Source organism: Balaenoptera musculus, chromosome X, assembly GCF_009873245.2.
Source record: "Balaenoptera musculus isolate JJ_BM4_2016_0621 chromosome X, mBalMus1.pri.v3, whole genome shotgun sequence".
Lineage (NCBI taxonomy): Eukaryota > Metazoa > Chordata > Mammalia > Artiodactyla > Balaenopteridae > Balaenoptera > Balaenoptera musculus.
Window position 1 is genome coordinate 90,619,254 of NC_045806.1, and position 23,301 is coordinate 90,642,554.

At 49.4% G+C, this 23,301-nt stretch overlaps 1 protein-coding gene across 1 annotated transcript in view; it reads left to right on the forward strand.

Annotated features, from left to right (window-relative positions):
* The window catches only part of FRMPD3 (FERM and PDZ domain containing 3), a 121,903-nt gene that overhangs the window by 60,519 nt on the left and 38,083 nt on the right, over window positions 1-23,301 (forward strand). The window contains exons 3-6 of the mRNA XM_036839305.1: window positions 4,494-4,648; window positions 7,658-7,760; window positions 11,199-11,244; window positions 20,816-20,920. Of these exons, the coding sequence (XP_036695200.1) occupies window positions 4,494-4,648; window positions 7,658-7,760; window positions 11,199-11,244; window positions 20,816-20,920 (409 nt within the window). The remainder of the gene's footprint in view (window positions 1-4,493; window positions 4,649-7,657; window positions 7,761-11,198; window positions 11,245-20,815; window positions 20,921-23,301) is intronic.

Consider the following 23,301-nt stretch of genomic DNA (forward strand, 5'->3'; position numbering starts at 1 on the left):
CCACCCTGGAATTTGCTAGAAACTTAGACCTAACTCCAGACCTACTGCATCAGAATTATTGTAGCAATACCCCCAGGTGGTGCATATACACACTCAAGGCTGAGCTGCCCTGCTAGAGTAAGGAGCCCAAGTGAGGGCTCCTTTAGCAGAAGAAGGGTTAGTGTTCAAGGTCCTAATAAGGGGACACCCAGAGAAGCTCCCTCACAGTCCCAGGGAAGGAGCTCCCATCCCTTCCACAAGGAGAAGATGGCATCTCCTGGGGTCCCAGCTGCCATTTGGGATCTCTGGAGCTTCCAGGAGAGTCAGACTCCTGTGACTGGAATCAGAGAGCTAATTGGCCCCATGTGGCTCCATAGCCTGCCAGTTGCAAGGGGAGTGACAAGACTCCCCAAGGAGCCAACCAAATGTAAAGAAAAAGGAGCCAAAGGCAAGGAGGGATGAGGAACTAAAAGCTGATGCCTGGGAGTTTAGCTGTTAGAAATGTAACAGCTTCCTGCCGAACAGTGCAGGGGAGAGAGCAGCAGCTGAGAATCAATCCATCTTCTTCTCAGTTCACCTGTCCTTCAGCCACATCCTGCCTAGCAACAGTTGTCAGCATGAGCTCCAGCCACCAGTCCCTCTTTGGACAGTGATGGGGAGATGAATTTAGCCCCGAGAGGAACTGGAGTCAGGGTGTCCACAGGGAGGCAGGTCGTCTAATCGTTGGGACAGTTCCCTGGAAAACGAGGGGGCAGAGCATATCATGGGGCTGCCACTTAGAGGCAAGGAGTTGATGGGGGAAGGGCCTGGATTGTAGGAAGCGGGTGAAGTTTATCTTCAGCTCCCATCCTCTGCCCCTCCAGCCACCCTGAATGATGCTACCAGTAACATTGCCACCTCTACATCTACGTGATACATTTAGCCTTCCAAGGTGTTTCTGTAACCGTGATGTCATTTCATTCTCTCAACGACACTGAGTGAGTGGGATCAGAGACAGATGAATTAAGATGTGGGCCGGCCAGCCAGACTCAGCCAGGATGTGGAGAGCTTTGGCTGCAGGGTTGGGCCAACCCTGCGATGGCGACTGAATAGCCAGAGGGTCCAGGACCCTGAGTGGGTGTGGGTGTGGGTGCTGGGATTGTGGGCCCTGTCCAAGAAATTTGGCTCTAGCCGAGGCCCTCATTGGCCTCCACCTTGGAGTCTGGGCTGGAGGAGGAACAGAGACCTAGCCTATTTGGCAGGACAGTTAGCGACTGTGAGGCGATAATGGATGTGAAAGCACCTTTTTTCTGATGAGGTAATGGGTGTAAAAATGAAAAAAAACACATGGCTATAAAGTGTTGTTATCATTTGGCAGAAGGTAAAAGGCTAGACCTTTACCCGGGTCACTGACTAGAGAGGGCAAGCCTGGCGCAGGGTGAAGGGACACCTTTGGGGGCCTTGGGTAGGAAAGGGACAGATTGAAGGCACTGCGTGCTTTGGGGCAAACAGAAGAGAATAGCAGATCCCGGAAACAAAGCTGGGCAGAGCGTAGGGAGAGAGGACCATAAGCTTTGGCTGCTTCATAATTTTGTTCAGGGTTGCCCTGTCTGAAGGGACCAGAAGCCAGAAGCCAAGCATCTTTCAAAGTGCGTATTTCCCCCAGGATGGCAGTCACGTGACCCGTGGACAGCTGAGCTCCCGTCATCCGTCACCGCTTGACTTCAGTGTCACTCCCAAGCCTCTAGGCACTTAGCAAATTTCAGAGGGACTGAGCCGCAGACACTGAAAGATGCAAACCCCAGGAGGGCAGGGACAGCTTCCATTTGCATTGCAAAATGGCCTTCTGGTCAGTTAAAGGAGGTATTTCTTCCCTGATCACAGATGCTGGGAAGGCCCAGACAGTGGGAAAAAATGGCTTCTTGCAGAATTGGGGGAGGATCTAATTAGGGACAGGTAGTTCAGCTCTGTTAGGGACAAGCCGGGGACGAATGTGCTCCAGTCGCACCTGCAGACATGCCTGTGACTGTGGGAGAAATAGCCGGGTCCCTTGTGGGGAGATGGGGGCCACCCACACACAGAGCTTAGCCTCTTGTCACTCTTCCCATCACTGCCCTTTCCTGGCCATCCAGCACGGCTCCCGTCTCCTCCTGGGAGCCCCCTCTGGTCCTCCACCCCCTTCTCTGAACGCGCAATTTGGGCCTTAATCATGGACTTCATATACTATTCTCAGTTACCGCTCTAATTCTCTTGTTCAGTGTACACTTGTCTCTCTGACCTGCCCCCTCCTCCCCCGCACCCCCTGCTAGACTGGGAGATCTTTGAAGGCAGAGATCTGTAACTTCTTGGGCCCCCCAAAGCTCCAACTGTGTGAGTAGGCCCTCGATAAATACTTGTTGATGGATTAACATAGTCAAAACAGGAAAGCAGAACACTTGGGTCACAAAAGGCTCTTAGCTTGTTGGGTCCCCTGGCACCAGGAGTGTCTATTTTCATGAGGATTGGTGGTGCCTCAAGGCCCAGTGGAGACTGGCATGTCCCCAGCTTTGGAAAAAGAAAAAGGCAGCAAAACCGAGGTTGCAGTGGCCAGGGGGCCCTGCATATGCAGGACAGGGTATCAAGCGCTCCCACGGGTGCCTGGATCTTCTTTGCAGTGTCCCTGCTCCCCATGCCCCAGGCTGTGCAGCCCGACAGGCTCTCACCGTCCAGGTTGCCCTGGCTGGTGCCCATGGCGGAAATGAGCTGGTGTCATTCCAAGAGGAGGCCCCTTTAGTGCCAGTGAGATGAGGTCGGATGACAGGAGGCAAAGGGCTCGTTTGGGAAGCAGCTGTAGGGATGAGGCAAGATAGCGGCTACAGGAAGATGTTCTCTGGCTCCCTTCAAGGCCAAGTGCCTGCCTGCCACCAGGAGCAGAAATGAGAGAGGTGCCAGCCTGAGGCCACCTTCACTGAGCCCCTGTCCTGGGAGGGTCCCTATCCAGAACACCGGCCAGCCAAGTTCCAGCTTCCAAGTGACTTTCTGTTGAAGAGTGACCATTTGTCTTACCAGCATGAGAGAGAAGGAGGCAGTTTCTGAATTCATCTTCAGCAGGCTTGACCTCATCTTAGCAGCTCCTTCCACCTCCCTCAGGGGCACCAGACAGAGCCCAAGCCAGCATGAGTGCAGCCAGAGTTGATGTGGTTGGATTCAAATCAGCCACAGTCCGTCTTCCTGCCTGAGTTCTTCTGTGAGAGAGACAAGCCCGGGACTCTGAATTTCTCTTTTATACGATTACTCTAAACCTACCGAATCTGTGTCCTGATAAACAACCTAATTGCTTGCAACCATTTGCTCCCGAGGAATTTGGTATTCTTCGCTAGTCAACAATCACTCTCATAGTGTCAGAACCCCCCACTTCTTTTCCAAACCTTAGTTTGATTAATTAGCTCCTGGCCCTCTGTATCTTGTTCAGAAGGGCACTGCCTGGAACCTTAATTTTTGAGAATACACACACCTAGGCTAGGAAACTCAGTCCCTTTTAGTAGGCCAATTCAGGGGGCTGAGGCTCTGGGCCTCTTGGCTGTGGTCCGCTCTCTTCTACCTCCACCTGCCCTATCCTGCCTGCCGGCCATTGATTCCCCCTTTTGCCTCTTCCCTTGTCCCTGCACACAGTGCCTTCACAAAGCCCAGGGTCCCCCACGCCCTCACCCCTTAGGGCTCTTCATTCAAATAGTGAGCTCAGACCCATCCTTGCCTGCAGGATGCTTCACCCTGGCCCTTACTGTAGACCCTCTATAAAGTCCTAGTGTAATGCCTAAGCTTCAGTAAGTTGCGCTGTCAGCGTCAGGAGTGCTATCTATAATCTCTCCCGAGTACTGAGACAACGATTTCTCTTCTCCCAGCTCGTCTGGGTTCGGGTCTTCCGGCAGCCACAGGAGGCAGCTCTCCTTCTTGCCCACGGGAGCCGCTCTCCAGCTATCCCATTAACTGAAATAAGCTGGCGTTATGCACGGTTGTGTAGGTGCTGGTCCTGCACATGAGCCCGTTTGTTTACATATGGCATCTCAATAGTTTATCTTTATATATAACCTAAGGGACATTAAAGTTTAAAATTACACAAGGACTTCATGAAGGTGCTCCACATTCTGAAATGACTTCACATTCCTTCCCCACTTCCTTGCCTGTTTTGTGGTCCCTTCCCTCAAGGTTCTGGTTTCTCTTAGGGAGTTAATAGCCAGTTCAATGGGTGATAACCTTTTGAACTAACTAGCCGTTAGTCCTTTTTAGGACTGACTCTAATGTCAGGCTCCATGACATCAATTTCCTCTGTTGGCCCTGGCCCTGTAGACAAGTGACTTCTCCTTTCTAGACTCTTCTTTCTCCAGTCTGAAGTATGAGGCAGCCATCCCCTCTGCTGGTGCCAGAGGAGGTAGGAAGCGATGTGCGTGAACTCCCTAGTGCCGCGGCCAGCACCCTTGTCGGTGTCCCTCCCAGCTGCTTCTGAGGCTTAGTTGCCTTTGCGTCTTGTTTTGCTCCCATCTTCCCCTTCCCCTCAGTCATGTGATACAGGAAGAGAGCGCAAATGATATGGAATGTGAGCAGCTGCCAGCAGAGACGCTGCGACAAGTGACCATTCACCGGGACCCTATATATGGCTTTGGCTTCGTGGCCGGCAGTGAGAGGCCTGTGGTGGTGCGATCTGTGAGGCCAGGTAGGTGTCCCTCAGAGTGTCCCCGTGGCCCTGGCTCCTACCCCCCAACACCCACACATCGCCCCAAAGAGCAGAGCACCTGAGTATACTGTGTTGCCGAGGAACTCATGAAGAGTGGGTGAAGACTTGCCAACCAGTTACTGTGTGAGGGAGCTGGGCTTCTAAGACTTACCCACACACACCACCGAGGCTGCTTGGGCTCTAGACAGAGGCTGTAGTTGATGGTTTAGTAGGGTCTGGGTCTTAATAAAACTTCCCTTTGCACAGAACCTTCATAGAAGAGCCATACTGCCTTGGATGAGGAATACTCATCCGATTCGATTCAACAAATATGTATTGATCACCTACTCTAAGCCCAGCAAGGTTATAGGGAAATACAAGACAGAGTTCCTGTGCCCAAGAATCTAACCATCACGCTCTGGAGACTAGTACACGTTCATGAAATAGGTCATCCATTAAAGACTGGAGTCAGGATATAGACCATAGGTGGGAGAGGAGAGTGAAATCTCCGAATGCCACAGTGGCATTACAACACCTACCATTGATGTAGGTACTACTGTGTGCTTTACATCATCTTGTTCAATCCTCACAGCTGCACCCACAAGGTAAGTAATACCATTCCTATTTTACAAATGAGGAAACTGAGGCATAGAGGAAGAGAAATGACTTGTCCAGGGTCACTCTGCTAGGAAGCAGCAGAGCTAGGATTTGCACTTAAGCCTGTGTGATGTCATGCGGGGGGAGCAGGGCTTGAATGGGACCATGCGGGGTGGACCAAGTGAGAACCCCACCAGAACTGTAAAAGCCTGCTGTCGTGAATGAAATGGGAAAGGGGCTGAGCACTGTTTTGTTCTGAATCTTGCTAGGCATTGACAGAAAAGACAGACGGAAAGGAGCTCTATTCCTGACTTGCTGGGCCTGAGGCTTTAGATGTTTACAACAGTTTCTCGCTCAGTCAAGAGGAGGAGCCAGAGTACAAACTGGTCTAGCAGAAATTTGATGAATTTTGCAATCCTCCAAGGAAAAGAAAAAGATTTTTGTAAGCTCGCTCTTCAACTAGAGGGCATAAAGTAAAAAAACAATTCAGTACAAGAGTTCATGGCTGACCTAAGGCTCCCAAGTCAGTCATGCAGTTTGGCGAAAGGTTTTTGAGTCTCTCTAATCAGAAATCAAATTTGTCCTGGGAAAGAGGGACCCAGATAAAACTTAGTAACAGACCACCAGGAGCCCCTGCTTTAACTTCAGAGGAGACAGAATTCATAGGGTTGCTGCAGGTGGTATGAGAATGTAGAAGAAGGGGTTGGAGAAGTGGAGAGAAGGAAAGCCACAGGGGAGACCACAGGAGGCCACAGGGCTGGCAGGCTGATTGCAGAGAACTTGTTTTTGAGAGTGCAAGAAAAGATAAGACGCATCCTATAGAGGAACAGTTATGGTTGAACAAGCCAACAAACCATTCCGTGAAAATAGTAGTAAACTGAGCTTACTACTGCCATCAGAGAGCCAAGGCTTGTGATGGAGGTTGAGTTCCATGAGGACCTCCTCCATTAAAAGGAAGGAAGGAGGGATGGATGGATGGATGGAAGGAAGGGAGGAAGGAAAGAAGGGAGGGAGGGAATAGGTAGAGTGGCCTCTACCTAAAAGATTGGCATAATTGGCAGAAGTAGATAGGAGGAATGAAATGAGTTGAAGGAATTGTCCCTTGGAGGATATGATAACTACCATTTATTGAATTCTTACCAACATCAATCAGCTGTTTTAAGTGCTATACATTCATCATCCCATTTCTCCTCCCAACATTCTTATGATGTTATTTTTCCATTTCACAGATGAAGAAAGAAAGATTCAGAGAGATTAAATGTTTCATCCACAACTAGTGAATTGCAGATAATGAGGTTAGAGTCTGGGCCTGGCTGGCTGGCTGCAAAGAGTGGACTCTTCACCACCATGCTGCCCATTTCTGAAGTCACTGTGCTGTCGGGAGACTGGGCCGAGTGGGTTGAGGGCCATTGCAGTTGGAGTGGTGAATCCACTTAGCGCACAGGCCTCACTCTCCAGAGCCATTGAGCTGTGCTCAGGTGACACAGTGGCCTTGTTACTGTTCATGTTTGCGGAATTTGCACAGCACACTTCTTTGTAGAGAGAGGAACAGTTGGGATCTGGCCCTTTTGAGTGGATCCCAATAAGCGTCCAGGCTGGTTTGAGAGAGGCATGTCGTTAAACATCTCTTTCAGGTTTGAGTTAAGCTGGGTCCAACTTCTCATTCTCCCTGAATCTCTAAAAAGCTTTCCTCCAAGAAGGTCTTTGCTAAACACCAGAAGCAGCATAGCCCGGGGCACCCCTCAAACCCACCCTTCACCCCAACCAGGAAGGTAAGGCCCTCAGGCAGGTCTGCTTTCTAAACCTCGACAGTAGAGATGGGAAGGAGGGAAAGGAAATTTCCAAGTGCCCATGGTTTACGGTCTATGCCTTGTTCCCCTCATTTCTTGGAGAGTAGCATGTCTCAGAGGTGAAAGAAAATAAACCCTTCAGGTCTTTTAGTCCATCCCCCTGTCTCAGGCAAGTGAGTGCCTATATCCTTCCAGACCAGTGAGTTTGGATATTGTTCAATTAAGAAGATTCCTCGCCCCTTCCCATCACCTGTAGCCCCTCCAATAGTCTGGAAGCCATTCTCTGTGCCCAAGCAGATCCCTCCTGGTGAAACGGAAGTTTGTGCTCCTCTCTGGACCCGAGCCAGGAAGCACTCATGAACCTCGTCTGAGCACCAGGCCTTTGCCGCCACACCACTCCCGGCCAAAGGAGGGCCGCTCCTCTCTTTCTCCAGTCCTCTGCCCTCCATCCGCCACAGGCAGCAGTGGCCCAGGGCGCAAACAGCGGCCCTGCCACTGGCACCACTTGGCCCGCAGCGTCGCCTGCACCCACGTCAGCTCCCGCTCCCTCAGGCAGTGGCAACCCTTTCCCACCCAGGCCTGCGCTCTCCCAGCCCTCACGCCTGTCTCCTCTCCTCTGCAGGAGGCCCCTCTGAGGACAAGCTCCTGGCTGGTGACCAGATTGTGGCTATTAATGAGGAGGACGTGAGCGAAGCCCCCAGGGAGAGGTTCATAGAGCTCATCAGGTAATAGGGCCTTGGCCGGAGCTGAGTACGGCCCTCCCCTCCCACCAGTGGCGTAGCTGTGGCTGCCACAGCTCTCCCTGGCCCTGAGAGAGGAACCCTCCCAGGGAGGGCAGCCCGAGCCAGGGTTCCTGGCTACCCAGGACATCCGGGGCCCAAGGGCCCTCACACACTCTGGCTTAGCCTCGTCCAGTGATGTGAGCAGGCACCCCCGCCCACATCACTGGACGGCCTCCTGCCATAGCTCACCTCACCTCCCTGCACCCAGCTGCTCCCCTTACCCACGCCCTTTGGTTTTCGACTTGCTGTGCAGTAAGCGACCAATGAGAACAAGTGAGTGACCAATGAGAACGAGTGACCAATGAGAACAATGAGTGACCAATGAGACAGACCAAGTGAGCAGTGAGAACCAAACAAGCCATTCAAAGGACATTCTGAGATAAGCACAATGTGAGCAAGTCACTGTTTCCCATCCCCCCCCCCAAAAAAAAACACACAAGAAGAAAATCCAAATCCCTGGCCAGGGGGTTGAAGGAGGGAACCTGCCATTGTGGATTTTGCTCACAGTGTGTGTGACCCCTTAGTGCCCTCCCCGGATGGGGGCAGGTGAGAGAGAGAAAGGGGTGTTAGCAGGACCACCACCCTCTGTCCGTGGAGTAATCACATTGACTTTTCCTCTCCTTTACCTCTATACACACCAAGCCACATAACACACACACACACACACACACACACACACACACAGAGACACACCATGCCACTACGTACCTCCCTACACACACCATGCCACCACATACCACATACATACACACCATGCATACCACATACCACACACACCCACATGCACACCATACACACCCAGACACAAAACATGGCACCACACACACACACACACACACACACCCCATGCCACTACATACCTCCCCACACACACCATGCCACCACATACCACATACATACACACCATGCATACCACATACTACACACACACACATGCACACCATACACACACACACACACACACACACACCATGCACTACAAACATGCCTGCTCACACACACACACGTACCATAGGCACTCCCACATGCCCACCACATGCACACCGCCGCCTTGCATAGACGTGTTGATAAGGAATGAGATGGTAGAAGCGATGGCTCTAGATTCCACGGGCTGACCTCAGTTTGGAGGACCTGGGCTGTCTCCCCTCAAATGGAACCCTGTGCCCGCTCTCCCACTCTCCCTCTCTGCCTGGTGTAGTCTGTTCCACCTCTGCATCCATCTCCTCAACCCTTCTTGATCTGGAGTGTTTCCATCCCACTTGTCTTTCTTGTTCTCCCAAAGCCCACCTGCCTCCAGACCCCCTCCCTCCCCTTCAAAGGCAGAGGAGCGGTACCCCCTTGCTAGCTCTGGAGGGGTTTGCAGTGCTCCCTCCTGAAGTCCAGAGCAGGTCTTCCTTGACATGCTCCCCCTCCAGCTTAATATCTTGGAATGTGTCTGGTCCCTAATGACCCTTAGTTTGTCTCTTCTCCAAGTTCAGTTTGTCCATTGCATTCCCCCACTCTCCACCCTTCACCCTTCACACTCCACCACCACACCAATATGGGGTGAGTTCTTTCAATCCCATCAGGGTATGCTGGCGTTCTTTCAGTCTGACCCCTCGGACGTCTTTGCTTTGCTTCTAGTGGATATCTTTGCACCCCAGAACAAGGTAGCCTGATTTTGTGAGGGAGCCCAGAGCATTTTCTGGGTCAAGACAGAGCTCACTCATTTGATAACCTCAGGGGCTAGCAGATCATTCATTCAGTAAATATTTCTTATAATGAGTGTCTACTGTGCATCAGGCATTGTTCTAGGCACTGAATATACAGCAGTGAATAAGGTGGATGAAAATCCTTGCCCATTGGAATTTACATTCTAGTGGAAGGAGACACACCATAAGCAATAAACATGATAAATAAGTATTGTACAGTGTACTAGAAGTTGATGAATGTTATTGAAGACTAGAAAGGAGATCAGGATAAAGAAGATCGGGAATGCTGGGCACAGGGGTGCAGAGTGCAACTTTAAGTAGCACGGCCAGTGTCGGCCTCATTGAGGAGGTGACAGTTAAAGAAAGACTTGGGGACTTCCCTGGTGGTCCAGTGGTTAGGACTCCATGCTTCCACTGCACAAGTTTGATCCTAAGATCCTGCATGCCGCGCAGCGTCGCCAAAAAAAAAAAAAAAAAAGACTTGAAGGAAATGAGGATGTTAGAGAAGGCAAGAAGAACCCAGTGTAAAGGCCCTAAAGCAGGAGTGTGTCTGGTGTGTTTGGGGAACAGAGGAGAAGCCAGCATGTGGAGTTGGGTAAAGAAGGGGGAGAGTCGTAGCTACTGCAAGGACTTTGGCTTTGTTCTGCATGAAATGGGGAGACGTGGCAGGGGCCGGAGCACAGGAGTCACATAATCCAATTTACACTAGGCACCTGCCCTGGTCAAGAGACAGGATTTTCCATGGTGTTTTCCCTGGAATACAACTCCTTCCTTCCCCTGGGAGCTTCCCAGACCCTGCAGATGATTCATCCCTGGACTCTGCCTCATTGAATATGGGAAATGGTCCAAGTCCTTGAGCAGGGAGCCTTGGCCTTCCTTGGATACCCAGAATCAAGGGCATCTTGACTCTGCTTCCTGAACACCTTTGTTCCCAGAAACATTTGAAAAAGGCCAAGAAAGAGAGGGGAAGCTCCTTCAAGGCGAACTCTTTCTATTCCTTTAGTTCTTTTAAAGGATTATGTATTCCTGGAAGAGAATTTTCATACCTCACAGCTTGTTGGATCATTGGCATAATTCTTGTCTGAAGAGTTTCAAATTCTTCATCCTTTTGAATATTTGCTATCTGGAGAGTCTTGCCTTCCATCTGTTGCTTCCTGGCTCTCATTTTTTTTGGTCCTTCAATTAAAACAAATCTGCTGAGTATGAGTCATGATGACCAAATGACCTCCTTTGGGTTTTTCCTTTCAGTTTCTCCTCTTGCTTAAATACCAGATTGCCAATAATCATGGTACACGTTTCCCAGGACTCTGAGTGTGCTCCCTTTGAGTTCCATAATTCAGGTCTTTAGTTTTCCTTGAGAACTTTTTAGCCTATAGATAAAATTGCTCCTAGGGTTTGAGGATTTCTACAGAGAGAATGTGAGAAGGAATATTAAAAAAGACGTGAAAAATGACAACCCAGAGATAATGGTAATACCATCTTCAGACGCCTGTGCGAACCTATATGTATGGTGTATGTCAGCCGCCACAAATGATGGCAGGCGAGGCGGCCATGCGCATATTTAGATTGCCCTCTGTCCTAATCCATATGCCTGAATGCAGCCCAGGGGAGAATTCTGGTGTTGCTTCTTGTGCTAGATGAGTACCCAGTGCATGATACACTACTCTCCTGTTCCCTCTTCTCTCTGTAGGAGCGCTAAGGAATTCATCGTTCTTACAGTTCTGCACACTCATCAGGTGAGTGAGCCTCTTTGCCATCCGCCCTTCCTCCTGACTGAGGCAAGAGTATCCCCATATTGGAAAATTATAGCCATGGGAGAAGGGGAGGAGGGAGACGAAGACCAGCATTGTTGTGAGCCAAGGATTTAGGAGTGAACTTAAAAGCGTACTTTCTGAACATCTTGTCTACGCTCACGTCCCAGACTTGAGGATTTTGAAGGGCTACACAGTGCTTTGTTCTGCCTTGTGCTCTCTGCTTTGCCCCACTTAAGCTGCCCCACCCCTGCCCCAGTTCCAGACATATTTTCTACCTCCTTTTTGCTGTGCCCCATCAAAATTTCCCTGTCCAGTGTCCGATTCCCTTAATCCTTGCAGACGGTGGGTGCTAATCTTATTTATTCATTCACACAGGTGTGTACTAAATGGCCTACAATATGTGAGACACAGCACTGTTTTGGGGGATTTACTGTAAAGTTGCTGGGGAGGTACAGTTGGACAAACAGGTTCACCTTTGTCCAGGTTCAGTCACTAACTGGCTATGTGACCTTGCGCGAGTTAGTTCCCTTTTCTGAACCTGTTTCGTCATCTGTAAATTGAGGGATTTAGACTAGAACGGTGTTCCCTGAACTTGCCTGATCATAATAGTCACCAGGACTGTTTATTAAAAGTGAAAGTCCCCAGACCCTTCTTCTCAAAAGCTGAAATCAGAAGGCACAGTGTCCATTACTAGGTCACATCCTTATAGTCATCTTAAGTCAAGTTCACAAACCCAGGTGCAAAACTTCTGCATGCAAAACTCAGAGCCCTCCTTCCACCTCCAGCCTAGTTGTCCCTTTCCATTGTCCCCAACTCTACCCTGCACCCCAGCACTTATGTCCCAACCCCATCCCATAGCCACAGGGGAGGTCACATCTGTTGGGGATGGGAGACATGAAATCAGGGGAGACTTCACAGAGGAGGCTGCACCTGAGCTCTACCTTGAGAGATGGGGCAGGATTTCCCAGGCACAGATGGAGGGAAAGCTTATCCAGAGAGAGATGACATTTCTGTGCAAAGCGAGGGGCAGTGCATAGATGCAAGGCATGGGCTCACGAGCCTGGAAGACGGGGTTCAAATCAAACTCTGGCATTTACTGCCTCTCCTCATGGCCCCCAGCCATCTTCTGTGTCAATGTGAACCACACACACAAACATACACACACACATGCGTGCGTGCGCACGCGCACACACACACACACACACACACACACACACACACACGTGCTTCCTGGTATTTAGGCCTTTCTCAATTACAATTCTCCTGTCTCAGGGCTTGCAAGCTCCACCCCTCAGTGAGTGTTACCAATAGGCCCCTCCCTCCCCACCTTACTGCACATGATTAGTTGCCTAGTGGGCAGTGGGCAGTCAGCCCTCACTCCCCAATCACCTGCCATGAAAATGGCTACCAGTTCCCCCAAAAAATGATGCTTGTGGCGTGGTTGGAATTTACCTCTCTGATCAGAGACCCATTGTGGGTTACTTTGTTAGTCAGGTCTCCTCAAATGTCACTTCCTTGTAGAAGCCTTCCTGGACTATCCTTTCTAAGATAGAATCTACCTGCCACTATCTCCTGATACTGCTTAATTTTCCCAGCAGAGCTGAAATATTATATTTTTTAACTTTTTGTTTTGAAATCATTGTAGATTCACAGGAAGTTGCAAAGCTAGTACAGTGACATCCTTTACCATGTTTTTCCCAGTGGTTACGTGTTACATACCTACAGTACCATATCAGAACTGGGGCACTGATGTCAGTACAATGTGTGCGTAAGTTTCAGTGTCACTCTATCACATGTGTGGCTTCAGGTATCAACACAGTCAAGATACTGGACAGTTCTATCACTGAAAGGATCCCTCATGTTGCCCTTTTATGGTGCCCCTACTCACCACCCTCAATCCCTGTCAACCACTAGTCTGTTTTCCATTTCTGTAATTTCATCATTTCAAGAATATTATATAAATGGAATCATAGAGTATGTAACCTTTGGTGGTTGGCTTTTTTCACTCAGCACAATGCCCTTGAGATTCATCCAAGCCATTGCTTGTATTAATAGTTTGCTCCTTTTTATTGCTGAATAGTATTCCATGGTATGGATGTACCACTGTTTGGTCATCCACCCATTGAAGGACATTGAGGTTGCTTCCAGACTTTGGCTAGCCCAGTTAAAGCTGCTATAAACATTCATGTACAGGCTTTTTTGTGTGTGAGCATTAAGTTTTCATTTCTCTGGGACAAATGCCCAAAAGTGTGATCGTTCAGTCATACATTAGATGTATGTTTCATTTATTAAGAAACTGCCAGGCTACTTTCCAGAGTGGCTGTATCATTTTACATTCCCATGAAATATTATACTTATAGGTATTTATTGTCTGTCTCCCTCAGTAGAATGTCAGCTCCACGAGGGTAGAGGCTGTGGTTCACTGCTGTATCCCCAGCGCCTGGAACAGCACCTGGCATAGAATAGGCACTCAATAAGTATTTGTTGGAGGAACAAAGGAAATCCAACTTCCAGCCAGCACGGCAATCTAAACTAAAACTAAACTAAACTCAAGTGTCCAAACTTAGGTGCAGAATGAAGAACCTAATACCCCCCTGTATCTCTGTCCCAACTCTCATCCCAGTGCCCCCAACACCCCTTTGTCCCCCAGTTCTTATGCCCCCACTGCCCATCCCATGGCCTCTTTGCCGTGGCCAGGCTGCTTTCCTTCTCTCCTTTGTACATTTCTTAGTTCTCACTGCCCTGCAGACTTCTGTCCTTGTCATGGTCCACATCTCTTCTAACACATGGCTGTTTCCTTGAAGACCTGGCTTGAGACTCATGTCTTCCAAACACCTTTGCCTGACTAACCTCAATGAGAGTTTCTAGTTCATTCATTTGTTCACCAAACATTTACTGAATGCTTACTATTCTAGGCGCTCTTCCAGGCTGGGAATATGGCAGTGCACAGGACAGACATGGTTCCTACTCTCAGAGAGCTTACATTCTACTTCTTGGCCTTGTGCTCTCTAAACCCTAGAAACATTGAAAAGTGGGTGAGCACATATACACAGGAGTGATAGGTAAAACATTAGCAACCTGTACAGGAGGGGCCTTCCAATCAAAATGTAAGCCAGCCACAGGCACTGGAGCATAGTCTTGCAGGCCGCCTAACTGTGCCAGGTGTTAACCCTTTAGTTGATCTTTAATAAAGAGGTCCCAGGGGAGAGGTCAGGTGGCACCCAGGAAGCTTAGGGCACTGACTACTTACCAATCAGTGGGAGAGAATCCCTCAGTATTTTACAACAGGTATGGCCATACCAGTGCATCCCAACCAAATGTCAGCCTTGCATACACGTACAGTCGATCCTCCGTATTCACAGATTCCGTATTTGCAAATTCGTCCACTGCCTAAAATTTATTTGTGACTCCGAAATCCATACTCACGGCAGTTTCCTGGTCATTTGCTGACATGCGCACAGCGTGAAAATTTTGAGTCTCCCAATGCACATTCCCAGCTGAGGTCAAACAAGACGATGCTCTGTCTTCTTGTTTTAGCTGTCATGCAGAGCCATCCAGAGGATGGAGATGGTAGGGGGCAGTGCAGTGTAGTGCAGGAAGCTCCAGCTCTGGGGACAGTTGGATGGGGTTTGAATGCCCACTCTGTTAATGGGGCAGCTTCAGGCAAGTCACAACACTTCAGAACCTCATTTTCTCCTGGTGAAATAAAGAAAATCGAATCTACCAGGGTGAGTTGTTTTTAGAATTTAAGATTATAATCTATGTGAGATACACACACACACACACACACACACACACACACACATTTCCCCCAGGAACAACTGTTCAGTATTCATTAGTTCAGTGCTCACACAACTATGAACAGCAGAAATCAACCGAGAGAATCTTCTCTCGCGCTAAAGTGAAAGCTTCTTGAAGACCCCCAGCACGTGTTCACTGTTACAGCTCCTACATCACAGAACATGGTAGCACTTGGTATCTCATGGGTGCCTCTTACCAGACTCTCATGTTCAAGTCTCCAGAAGAAAATCTCCTGATAGGTCCAGGTTGTGGCCCAAGAATCTGTACTTTTAATAAGAGCCACAAGTAATTCTGATGCTCAGTAGAATTTGGGAAACATTGAACCAGACAATCTTTAAGGCCCCTGCCACTCCTACATTCTGTGGCTGATAATGGTCTAATACAGTGGTCCTCTACTGGTTATACATTTGAACCTCCTGAGAAGCTCTTAAACATATTGATCCTTGGGCTCTAGCCTCGGACCAATTGAATTAGAAGCTCTGGGGATGGAGCCCAGGTACTGATCTTTTGAAAACTCTCCCCAAATGATTCTGATATGTAGCCAGGGTACACGGTCTAATGTGTAGTCTCTTTCTGATGGCATTTTCCTTTTAAAGGAGTGACTGTTACCATGGCAGATCATTGGGGAGTATTCTGGGCAGTCACAGGGATCCTTTCCCAGGGACCCTCAAACCATACTGCATAGATAGCCACTTATTAAGTCTATATGTATTTAAGAGTGTTCTTTAATCTTTGAGTGACCAACTATTCCCCGTGATTGACTGAATATGTATTCATTTTGGTACCCTTAGACCTTGTCACATCGTATGCCCTCAATAAATATTTTAAAATAAAGTACTGGCTTGTGACCTAGAATAGCCCTGGCAAAGCAAGCAGACAGTCCCTTCAAATGAAACCCTAGCTTTCTGGTTTTGAAAACTTAGCCTGTACCCAAAGAGTCTCAGTCCCCTCTGCTTGGAACCACCTGTCCAGAAAAAAAGCCAAAATAATGGGAACCACCGCAGAAGAATTAGTTTCCGCAGAGCTTCTTCAGTATACTGCTTGGCAGAGAGTAGGTGCTCAAACCCTATCTGCTGAATTGATGAAGTAATTTGATATTAACCCTAGCAATCAACTACTGCCTTCTATTCTGTGCCTACTCTGCGCTTGGTGCTAGGGGAAGACACAGCAATATAAAATGTCATCTCTTCTTTTACAGCCTGGTTGGGGAGATGAGCAATGGTGGTGTGGATTCACAAGGAGTACTACAGGAAATCCAGGGAGAGGAATAGCGAGGTTGGGGAAGGGTTCAGGACCAAGGTAGAATTTGAGCTGGGTTTTAGAGGTGGCATTTAGCTGAGCAAAAGGGATGCTGGGGGCCCTGAAGGGTGGGGATGGTGAAGAGATAGCATGAGGTAGGCACAGAAGTGGGAAGAAGCCCCATGTGTCCAGGGAGCTGTGGGCAGAACACCCAACTAGGCGATAGATGGGGAGTGAGGGTTATGTGTGGTTTGTGGGGGACCTTGGAAGCCGGGGAGAGGACATGTTCCCCTCTAGGCAGTCCTGAATGCAGGAACGAAAGACCCCTGGGTCCCTTATCAGTGGGCCCCTGACACCAGGATGGCCCTCCATTGTCTCCGGCTCCCACAGTGGTTGCTATGGGAATTGCTTATAAGTAGGCTCAGGTGTCAAAGAAAATGAGGCAGCAGAAAGGGAAATCAGGAGGCTGTCAAAGCTTCAGGAACCTGAGCTCCATGTTCTTAAAATCCTTTCACAATTATCGAAGTGCAGCCGTATCATACACTAAAACGTTTGGCCGTGTACCTGTCTTTGGCCAAGGTATAAGTGAACACAACCCTGAAATCTGTACTAATAGAGCCACCAAATTAAAAAATGGTCAAAGAATCACCAGCTGTTTAATTCAGTCCTGAGGGAAGAGGCAGCCTCTCCTGTTGCTTATTCCACGGAGCCGCTGGCTTCACATTTACTTCAAGGGGCTTGCAATGGCCCCGGAGGTACTTAGCAATTCTAGTCCCGTGTTTCAGGCCAAAATTCATTTCAGCCAGAAAGGGTGCCCATTGCAAAATGAGACTCCCAGCTGCTTGGAGGAAAAATGGGGTCAGTCAAGAGCTCAGATGTCCCAGCTTTAAGGTACTCAGTCTATGCTTAGTGCGTTAGGACATTTCCAACAATTCCTGGGCACTACCCTCTCAGAGATTCTGACTTTTGAAGTCTGGTGTAGGCCTAGAAATCTGTGTTCTAACGAGCATTTCCCAGTGATTCTTATCATCAGGTAAGTTTTAGACATAGTGGGTGAGTGCATGCTAATGAGTTAGTGCAGGACTCTGTGAATTTCTTCTGTAAAGGGCCATATAGTAAATACTTCAGGCTTTGTAGGCCATACGTGGTAGCACAAAAGCAGCCATAGGCAATGCATAAATGAAGAGAATGGCTGTGTTCCAGTAAAGCTTTATTTACTAAAATATGTGGTGGGCAGGAGCTGGCCCACACAGGCCCATAGTCTGCTGGCCCCTGAAGTGGGTTCCTTACTCCTTCTAGGTACCACATTTGAATGTTGACCAGGGCCTTCCCAATTCTCAATACTTTAATTCAAATGAGCAACTCTAGTTATCAAGAACTTCAGGCCCCATATTTGCACTTTGAAGATGCTTTGGGACAGGGCGACCTTTGAGAGCCCCTCAAGTCACACTGCAAGGTAGGCGTCACCTGTGTCAAAGCATAAAGCTAGACCTGACTCTGTGACATGTAGCAGAGACCAGCTGGCAACGAGTGACTCACCATCAGTGATCGAGGCTGAAGACCGAGAATAGGATGGAGTCTTAGAAACCAACAGGACAAGGGTCAATGAGGAATGAGGCACAAACAAGCTGAAAACAGCTGTACAACAGACACTGGAAATGACTATAATCCTTGAGGATAGCAAGGAGGCTGTGTCCCCTCTCCATACGTGACACATAAGAGGGTACCAGTTAGGGTTCTTCATTTGTTCAAATCCATTCACTAGGACCAAGGTAGAACCAGACCAGTGAACGAAAGACCAGGAATGGACTTCCAGCTTCAGTCCGCTGTGGGGAATGATGGCTAATCCAAGACTCAGAAAATCTGGGTTCTGGTTTTTGCTCCACTACTCAGTTATTTGGATGCATTGAGTAAACCGTATCCTCTTCCCTGGCCTCCGTTTCTTATGTAAAAATGAAGGGTGGACTAAAATGGCCCATTCAGGTCTCTAGAGATGCCTCATTCCACACTGTGCATGAGGGCATTCGATGACAGATGATCACAGCGAAAAGAGAGGGTGGCCGTCAGGTAGAACAGAGTTCACCTACCTTGTGTCTGGCACCTCCGGTGGAAATGTGACTACTGTGGAGACGGAGTCAAGCAGAGCTGCCTGAACAGAAGTACAGATCCTTCTATCTTGCCCCCTCCCTTTGCTCCTGCCTCAGCCCACAGCCTCCACCCAAGATTTGAGCACCAAGCTGTGCAACACAGAGGCATTTCTCGACTTCCATGAACAATCAATACTGTAATCACTTTCTGCAACGATCTCCAGCCCTGGATTTCCTTGTGCTATATTGTCTGCTGCCAACAAATTGTCTCTGTGGCTCAGGATGAGAAGTCTAAGGTTCCTTTAGCTCAGTGGTTCCCAACCTTAGCTGCATTTTGAAATCATCAGAAGCTTAAAAAGATACCAATATCTGGGCCCCATCCCCAGGAATTTAAAAATTTTTTAAAAACCCCGGGTTTTTTTTTTAAAGCTCCTCCCTCCGGTGTTTCTGCCCTCTAGCCAGCACTGAGACCCACTGCCTGACGTTCTGCTGGACTCAGTGGCTTTCTGCAGTCTGCCCTCTGTGGGGAGTGAGCTTGTTGGCTCTGGAAGAGAACACAGCTGGGACCAGGGCCCAAGAGCTAACGAGGACGTTTGTTTCTGGTGTGTCTTTATCTTAGGGCCCTGCCCTCCTGTGGCTGATCTAGTAAATGAATTCCAACCGCAGCGTTAATGGCAGAAAATAGCTTAATGTATTGCCTTCCCAGCTGGTGGGGACCCTTCAGGGCCTTAACACAAAGGAATGCTTGATTGTAGGGCTCGCAGGCTCCATGGCAAGGCTGGTAGGGGAGGCGGTTTGAAGGAGCCCCAAACCTGATTTCCCCCTTCCTCATCTCAGTAAATGGCATCTCCATTCTTCCAGTTGACTCTTTCTCACCTCCCACAGCCAATCCGTCAACATAGCATCTTGGTTCTATCTTCAGAATCTAGCCAGAATCCACTCACTTGGGATCATAGCGCCATTATTACCATCCTGGCCCAAGCCTCCATCATATTTTAAACTATTCCTGCAGTAGACTCCGAACGGGTCTCCCTCCTCTGGCTGCCATCCTCCTGTACTATTTTCCACACAGCAGACAGAGGCATCCGTTTTAAATGCAAGTCAGACCCTGTCTGCTCAAAACCCTCCGGTGGAGCAAAATCCAAAGTTCCTGACACGTGATCCAGCCCCCAGACTCCTCTCCGGCTCCCCGCTCAGTCGTTCCGCTCCGGCCACACTGGGCTTCCTGGCTGCACGCCCTGCCCCCCACACCCCAGTCCTCCTCCCACCTCAGAGACTTTCTTGTTCTTTCTTCCTGGAAGGCTCTTGCTCCAGATATCCTCATGGCGGTCTCAAGCTCACTTCCTTCAGGCCTCTGCTTAAATGTCACCTCCTGGAAGAGGTCTTCCCTGACCGTCCCGTCTAAAATAACACCCTGAGCACTCCCCACCCTCACGGCCTCAGTCTCTGCTGTAGTCCCTCTGCTCGATTTGTCCTCGTGTCCTTATTTGCTACCTAAGAGATATTTCTGTGTTTATTGTCTGTCTGTCTGTCCCTGCTAGGATGGGCGCTCCTTGAGGCCAGGGAGTTTTACCCATCTTGTTCACTGCTGGACCCCTCATCACCTAGAACTGTGCCTGGCACAGAGTGGGCCCTCCCTAAATTTGTCACATGGATGAATAAATGCCCCCAAAGACATGAGGGTGCCCCTCACCAGGACTCCTGCATTTCCTCAAATCCACGGCCCACCCAGGAAAGACTTAGTTTCCAGCATTTGCTAACCATGCGTCCTGCTGAATTTGTGGGAGTTTTCGAAAACTGGAGAGCCTAGCAGATTGAGCATTTCTTACAGAATTGGATGAACAAAGTAGTGGAGAGCCCAGAACTAGGAAGCCAGGACACCTGGCTAAAATCCCTAATGTCTCTACTCCCAAATAGTGTAGAAATTGTGGAGAAATCCTTTTGGAGGGCTAGGCCTCCTTTCTTCCACATCTAAAATAATATTTTCTATGAGCCTCCATCCTAGGGGCAGGGCATATCTTTGAAATGAATAAGATTATTTCTGTAAATCCTCTGCGATGTTCCTATTCAGATGTAATAAAAACCACCATTTAGGTATATCTCACATTAAGGAAATCAAATATATAAAACTTCAGTGCGTGTTATTACAAAGAATTTTTGCAAACTCCCCTAGGCCTAGAGCATTAATAATGGGATTCAACTTACTCAAATTCGATTCATGCCCAGCTTACACAGAACATACCAATCACCTAAGGAAGCACTTAGCACATTGCCTTGCACCTACTAGGGAATCAATCCTTATTTATTGGCTTATTGATCAGCAAGGCAAAGGGTACCCATACGGAGACATCTTAAGTCCCATGCAGCAAAGGTCAGGTTTTTCCCAGGGATGGAGAACTCACCAGCTCTCTCTGTTCTTTTTCCAGTCCCCCAAATCTGCCTTCATCAGTGCTGCGAAGAAGGCCAAGCTGAGATCCAACCCCGTGAAGGTCCGATTTTCTGAGCAGGTGGCAATTGGAGAAACAGATGCAGTAAGTGCAGCTTCAGCCTCCTCCCCTCGGCCCTTGGCCAGAGTCGGCCTGGCCGTCGAGGTCTCGCTCTGGGCCAGTTGCTCATCTGTTGCTCCTCAGAATGGACAGCATTATGAAGGGGTTGGAGGGGGGACCTCGGGGCTCTGGGTGGGTATTGAGTGAAGGGTGTGTGGCATCCAGAGAAGCCCTGGGCATTGTGGGGAGAAGGAATATGTATCAGTACGCTCAGAATCCTCACGGTGCTTCAAGAAATTTCCATCTCTAGCACAGTGCTCCATAAACTTCGTTTGGCTACTTGAAGGAAGGAAATAGTGGTTTTCTGAAGATGCGGTGACACTGAGCTCTCTTCACGTTGAAGTGATCCCACAACTCCAGGTCTCAGTTGGAGAAGACTGTGCAATGAAGGGTGAAGCAGCCTGGGGGAAATGATATAGACTGATTAAGTCACAGAGCTTTTATTAGGCACCGGCTGCGTTCCCAGCGTTACATGGGATGCAAAATAAATGCCTGTTCCCTGCCTCTGGATACCTCTCAGTGATGTTGGGAGTACAAGTGGCTCAGACTGAGACAGTATAGAATCCACCGCAGGGTGGTATGATTTCGAGGAGCAGGTGATGCTTGACGGCCATGCAGCGGCCAATCTGGAGGGTCATGGCCAGCCCACTCTTTCTCACTGCTTTGTGGGGTTAACATGAACTGAGCCATCTGTTCCAGATAAGCAAATGAGAAGAGGTGGGTGGAGCGCAGAAAGATGTGTATTAGGCGGCCATGGTGATATCCCATGGGGGTGGGTGAGGGAAGGACAGCCGGAGCTAACGGGCACTGTGTGCTTTTACAGGCTGTCCTGGGCTGGGCTCTCGGGAGGCCCGTGGCACTTCTGTCGTGAGGAACAGCTGCAGCTGAGACAAGCTAGGAGGCCCAGCCTGAGTGAAGAAATCAGTGGGACGCCAGGCACCCCTATAGTTCTTTGAGGCAGAGCCACCCAGACGAAGGGATGGATAGAGGACAGAGGTGTCTTCCATCTCCATTTCCCTGACTCTCATGCCCAAACTCCACCTAGGCCCTCCTCCATCCCTGTTCAAGGAAGGCTGTGAAGCCCAAGTGACAACTGGGCCCTATTGGCTAAGCCGTCGGAATAATTGGTGGTTGGGCTCCCTGTCAGTCACAGAAGAAGAGGTTGAAGAGAAGCCGGGGCCAGTGAGCAGAGAGGAAAGGGAGCAGTGTGGAGTCCTTGTGGATCAGAGTAAAGCAGATCCTGAGGTCCAAGTCACTAAGGGGACATTTGTGTCCTGAGCCCTTGAACACCCAGAGGAAGTGAGGCTTGAATTTGGAGAGTACAGATAGGTACAACCTATCCCGTCTCGGCATCACCGAGTAACCCACCAAGGCCAGGCCACCCAGTGAAGAATCCCTCCCCTCCTCCCCCTCCCCTTCTTTCCCTCCTTTTTCCTCCTCTCTCTTCCTCTCCCTTCCCCACTCCCCCTTCCTCCACCATGATTCCCCTCTCCACATGTCACATCTAGCCACAGGCAGAAGCCGGCCCCCACTGCAGACCAATCTGCACATAAATGCCCCAGAGTAGCTAGAAGCCCCCCAGGGTTACTCTGTCGCTCCCGGACAGGCCACCAAGCATGGTGGAGACTCTTGTCTGGGAGAGACACAGGGATCAACCTTCTCACTCTCGCTGTGCTCAGGAAATGACTTGATGTCACAATACAGCCCCCCACCATCCCAGTGTGGACCATAGCAGCTTCACCACTGGTCAGGTCCCGGGGGAGTCCAGGCCCAGGTGACTCCCAGCTACCCTACCATCCCTTTCTCTTGGTGTTCCAGGGCTTTATTAAGCAGCCAGAGCAAAAATAAATCCTGTGGGTGTTCCTTGCCAAGTCTATTTTTAAGCAAAATCAATTAAGTAATTATCTGAGTCCAACCCAGCGTGCTAAATAAAACCAGCCGCCGCTGAGTGTCATCAGCCTGGGAACCCGGGGCCTCTGGGCTGGGCGGGAGCGAGGCGTCTCGGGATCAGGGAGAGAACCGGGGAGTCGCTTTTCCAACTTTAGATCCCATCACTCCCCACTGTGGCTTGACTCCATCACGAAATGATCTGATGTCACAATAGCACCACCCCGCCTCCTCCTACCACACCCTGACCCAGGAGGACTTGCTTATGTTTTCATACTTTGTCCGTGACAGTCCCTAGATCTGGACTGTTCTTGTCTGGCCTCTCTAATAGTCCACACCTGCCACCTCCTCTAAAATCAAAATCCAGTTCACCTCATCTAGGAAACCTTAGCTATCTTATACCTGTTGGTTTGATTTGGTGTTATTGTTGTTCTCTAGTGGATTTGTGTATGTGTGCCAGGTCACTACTAGTGTAAGGC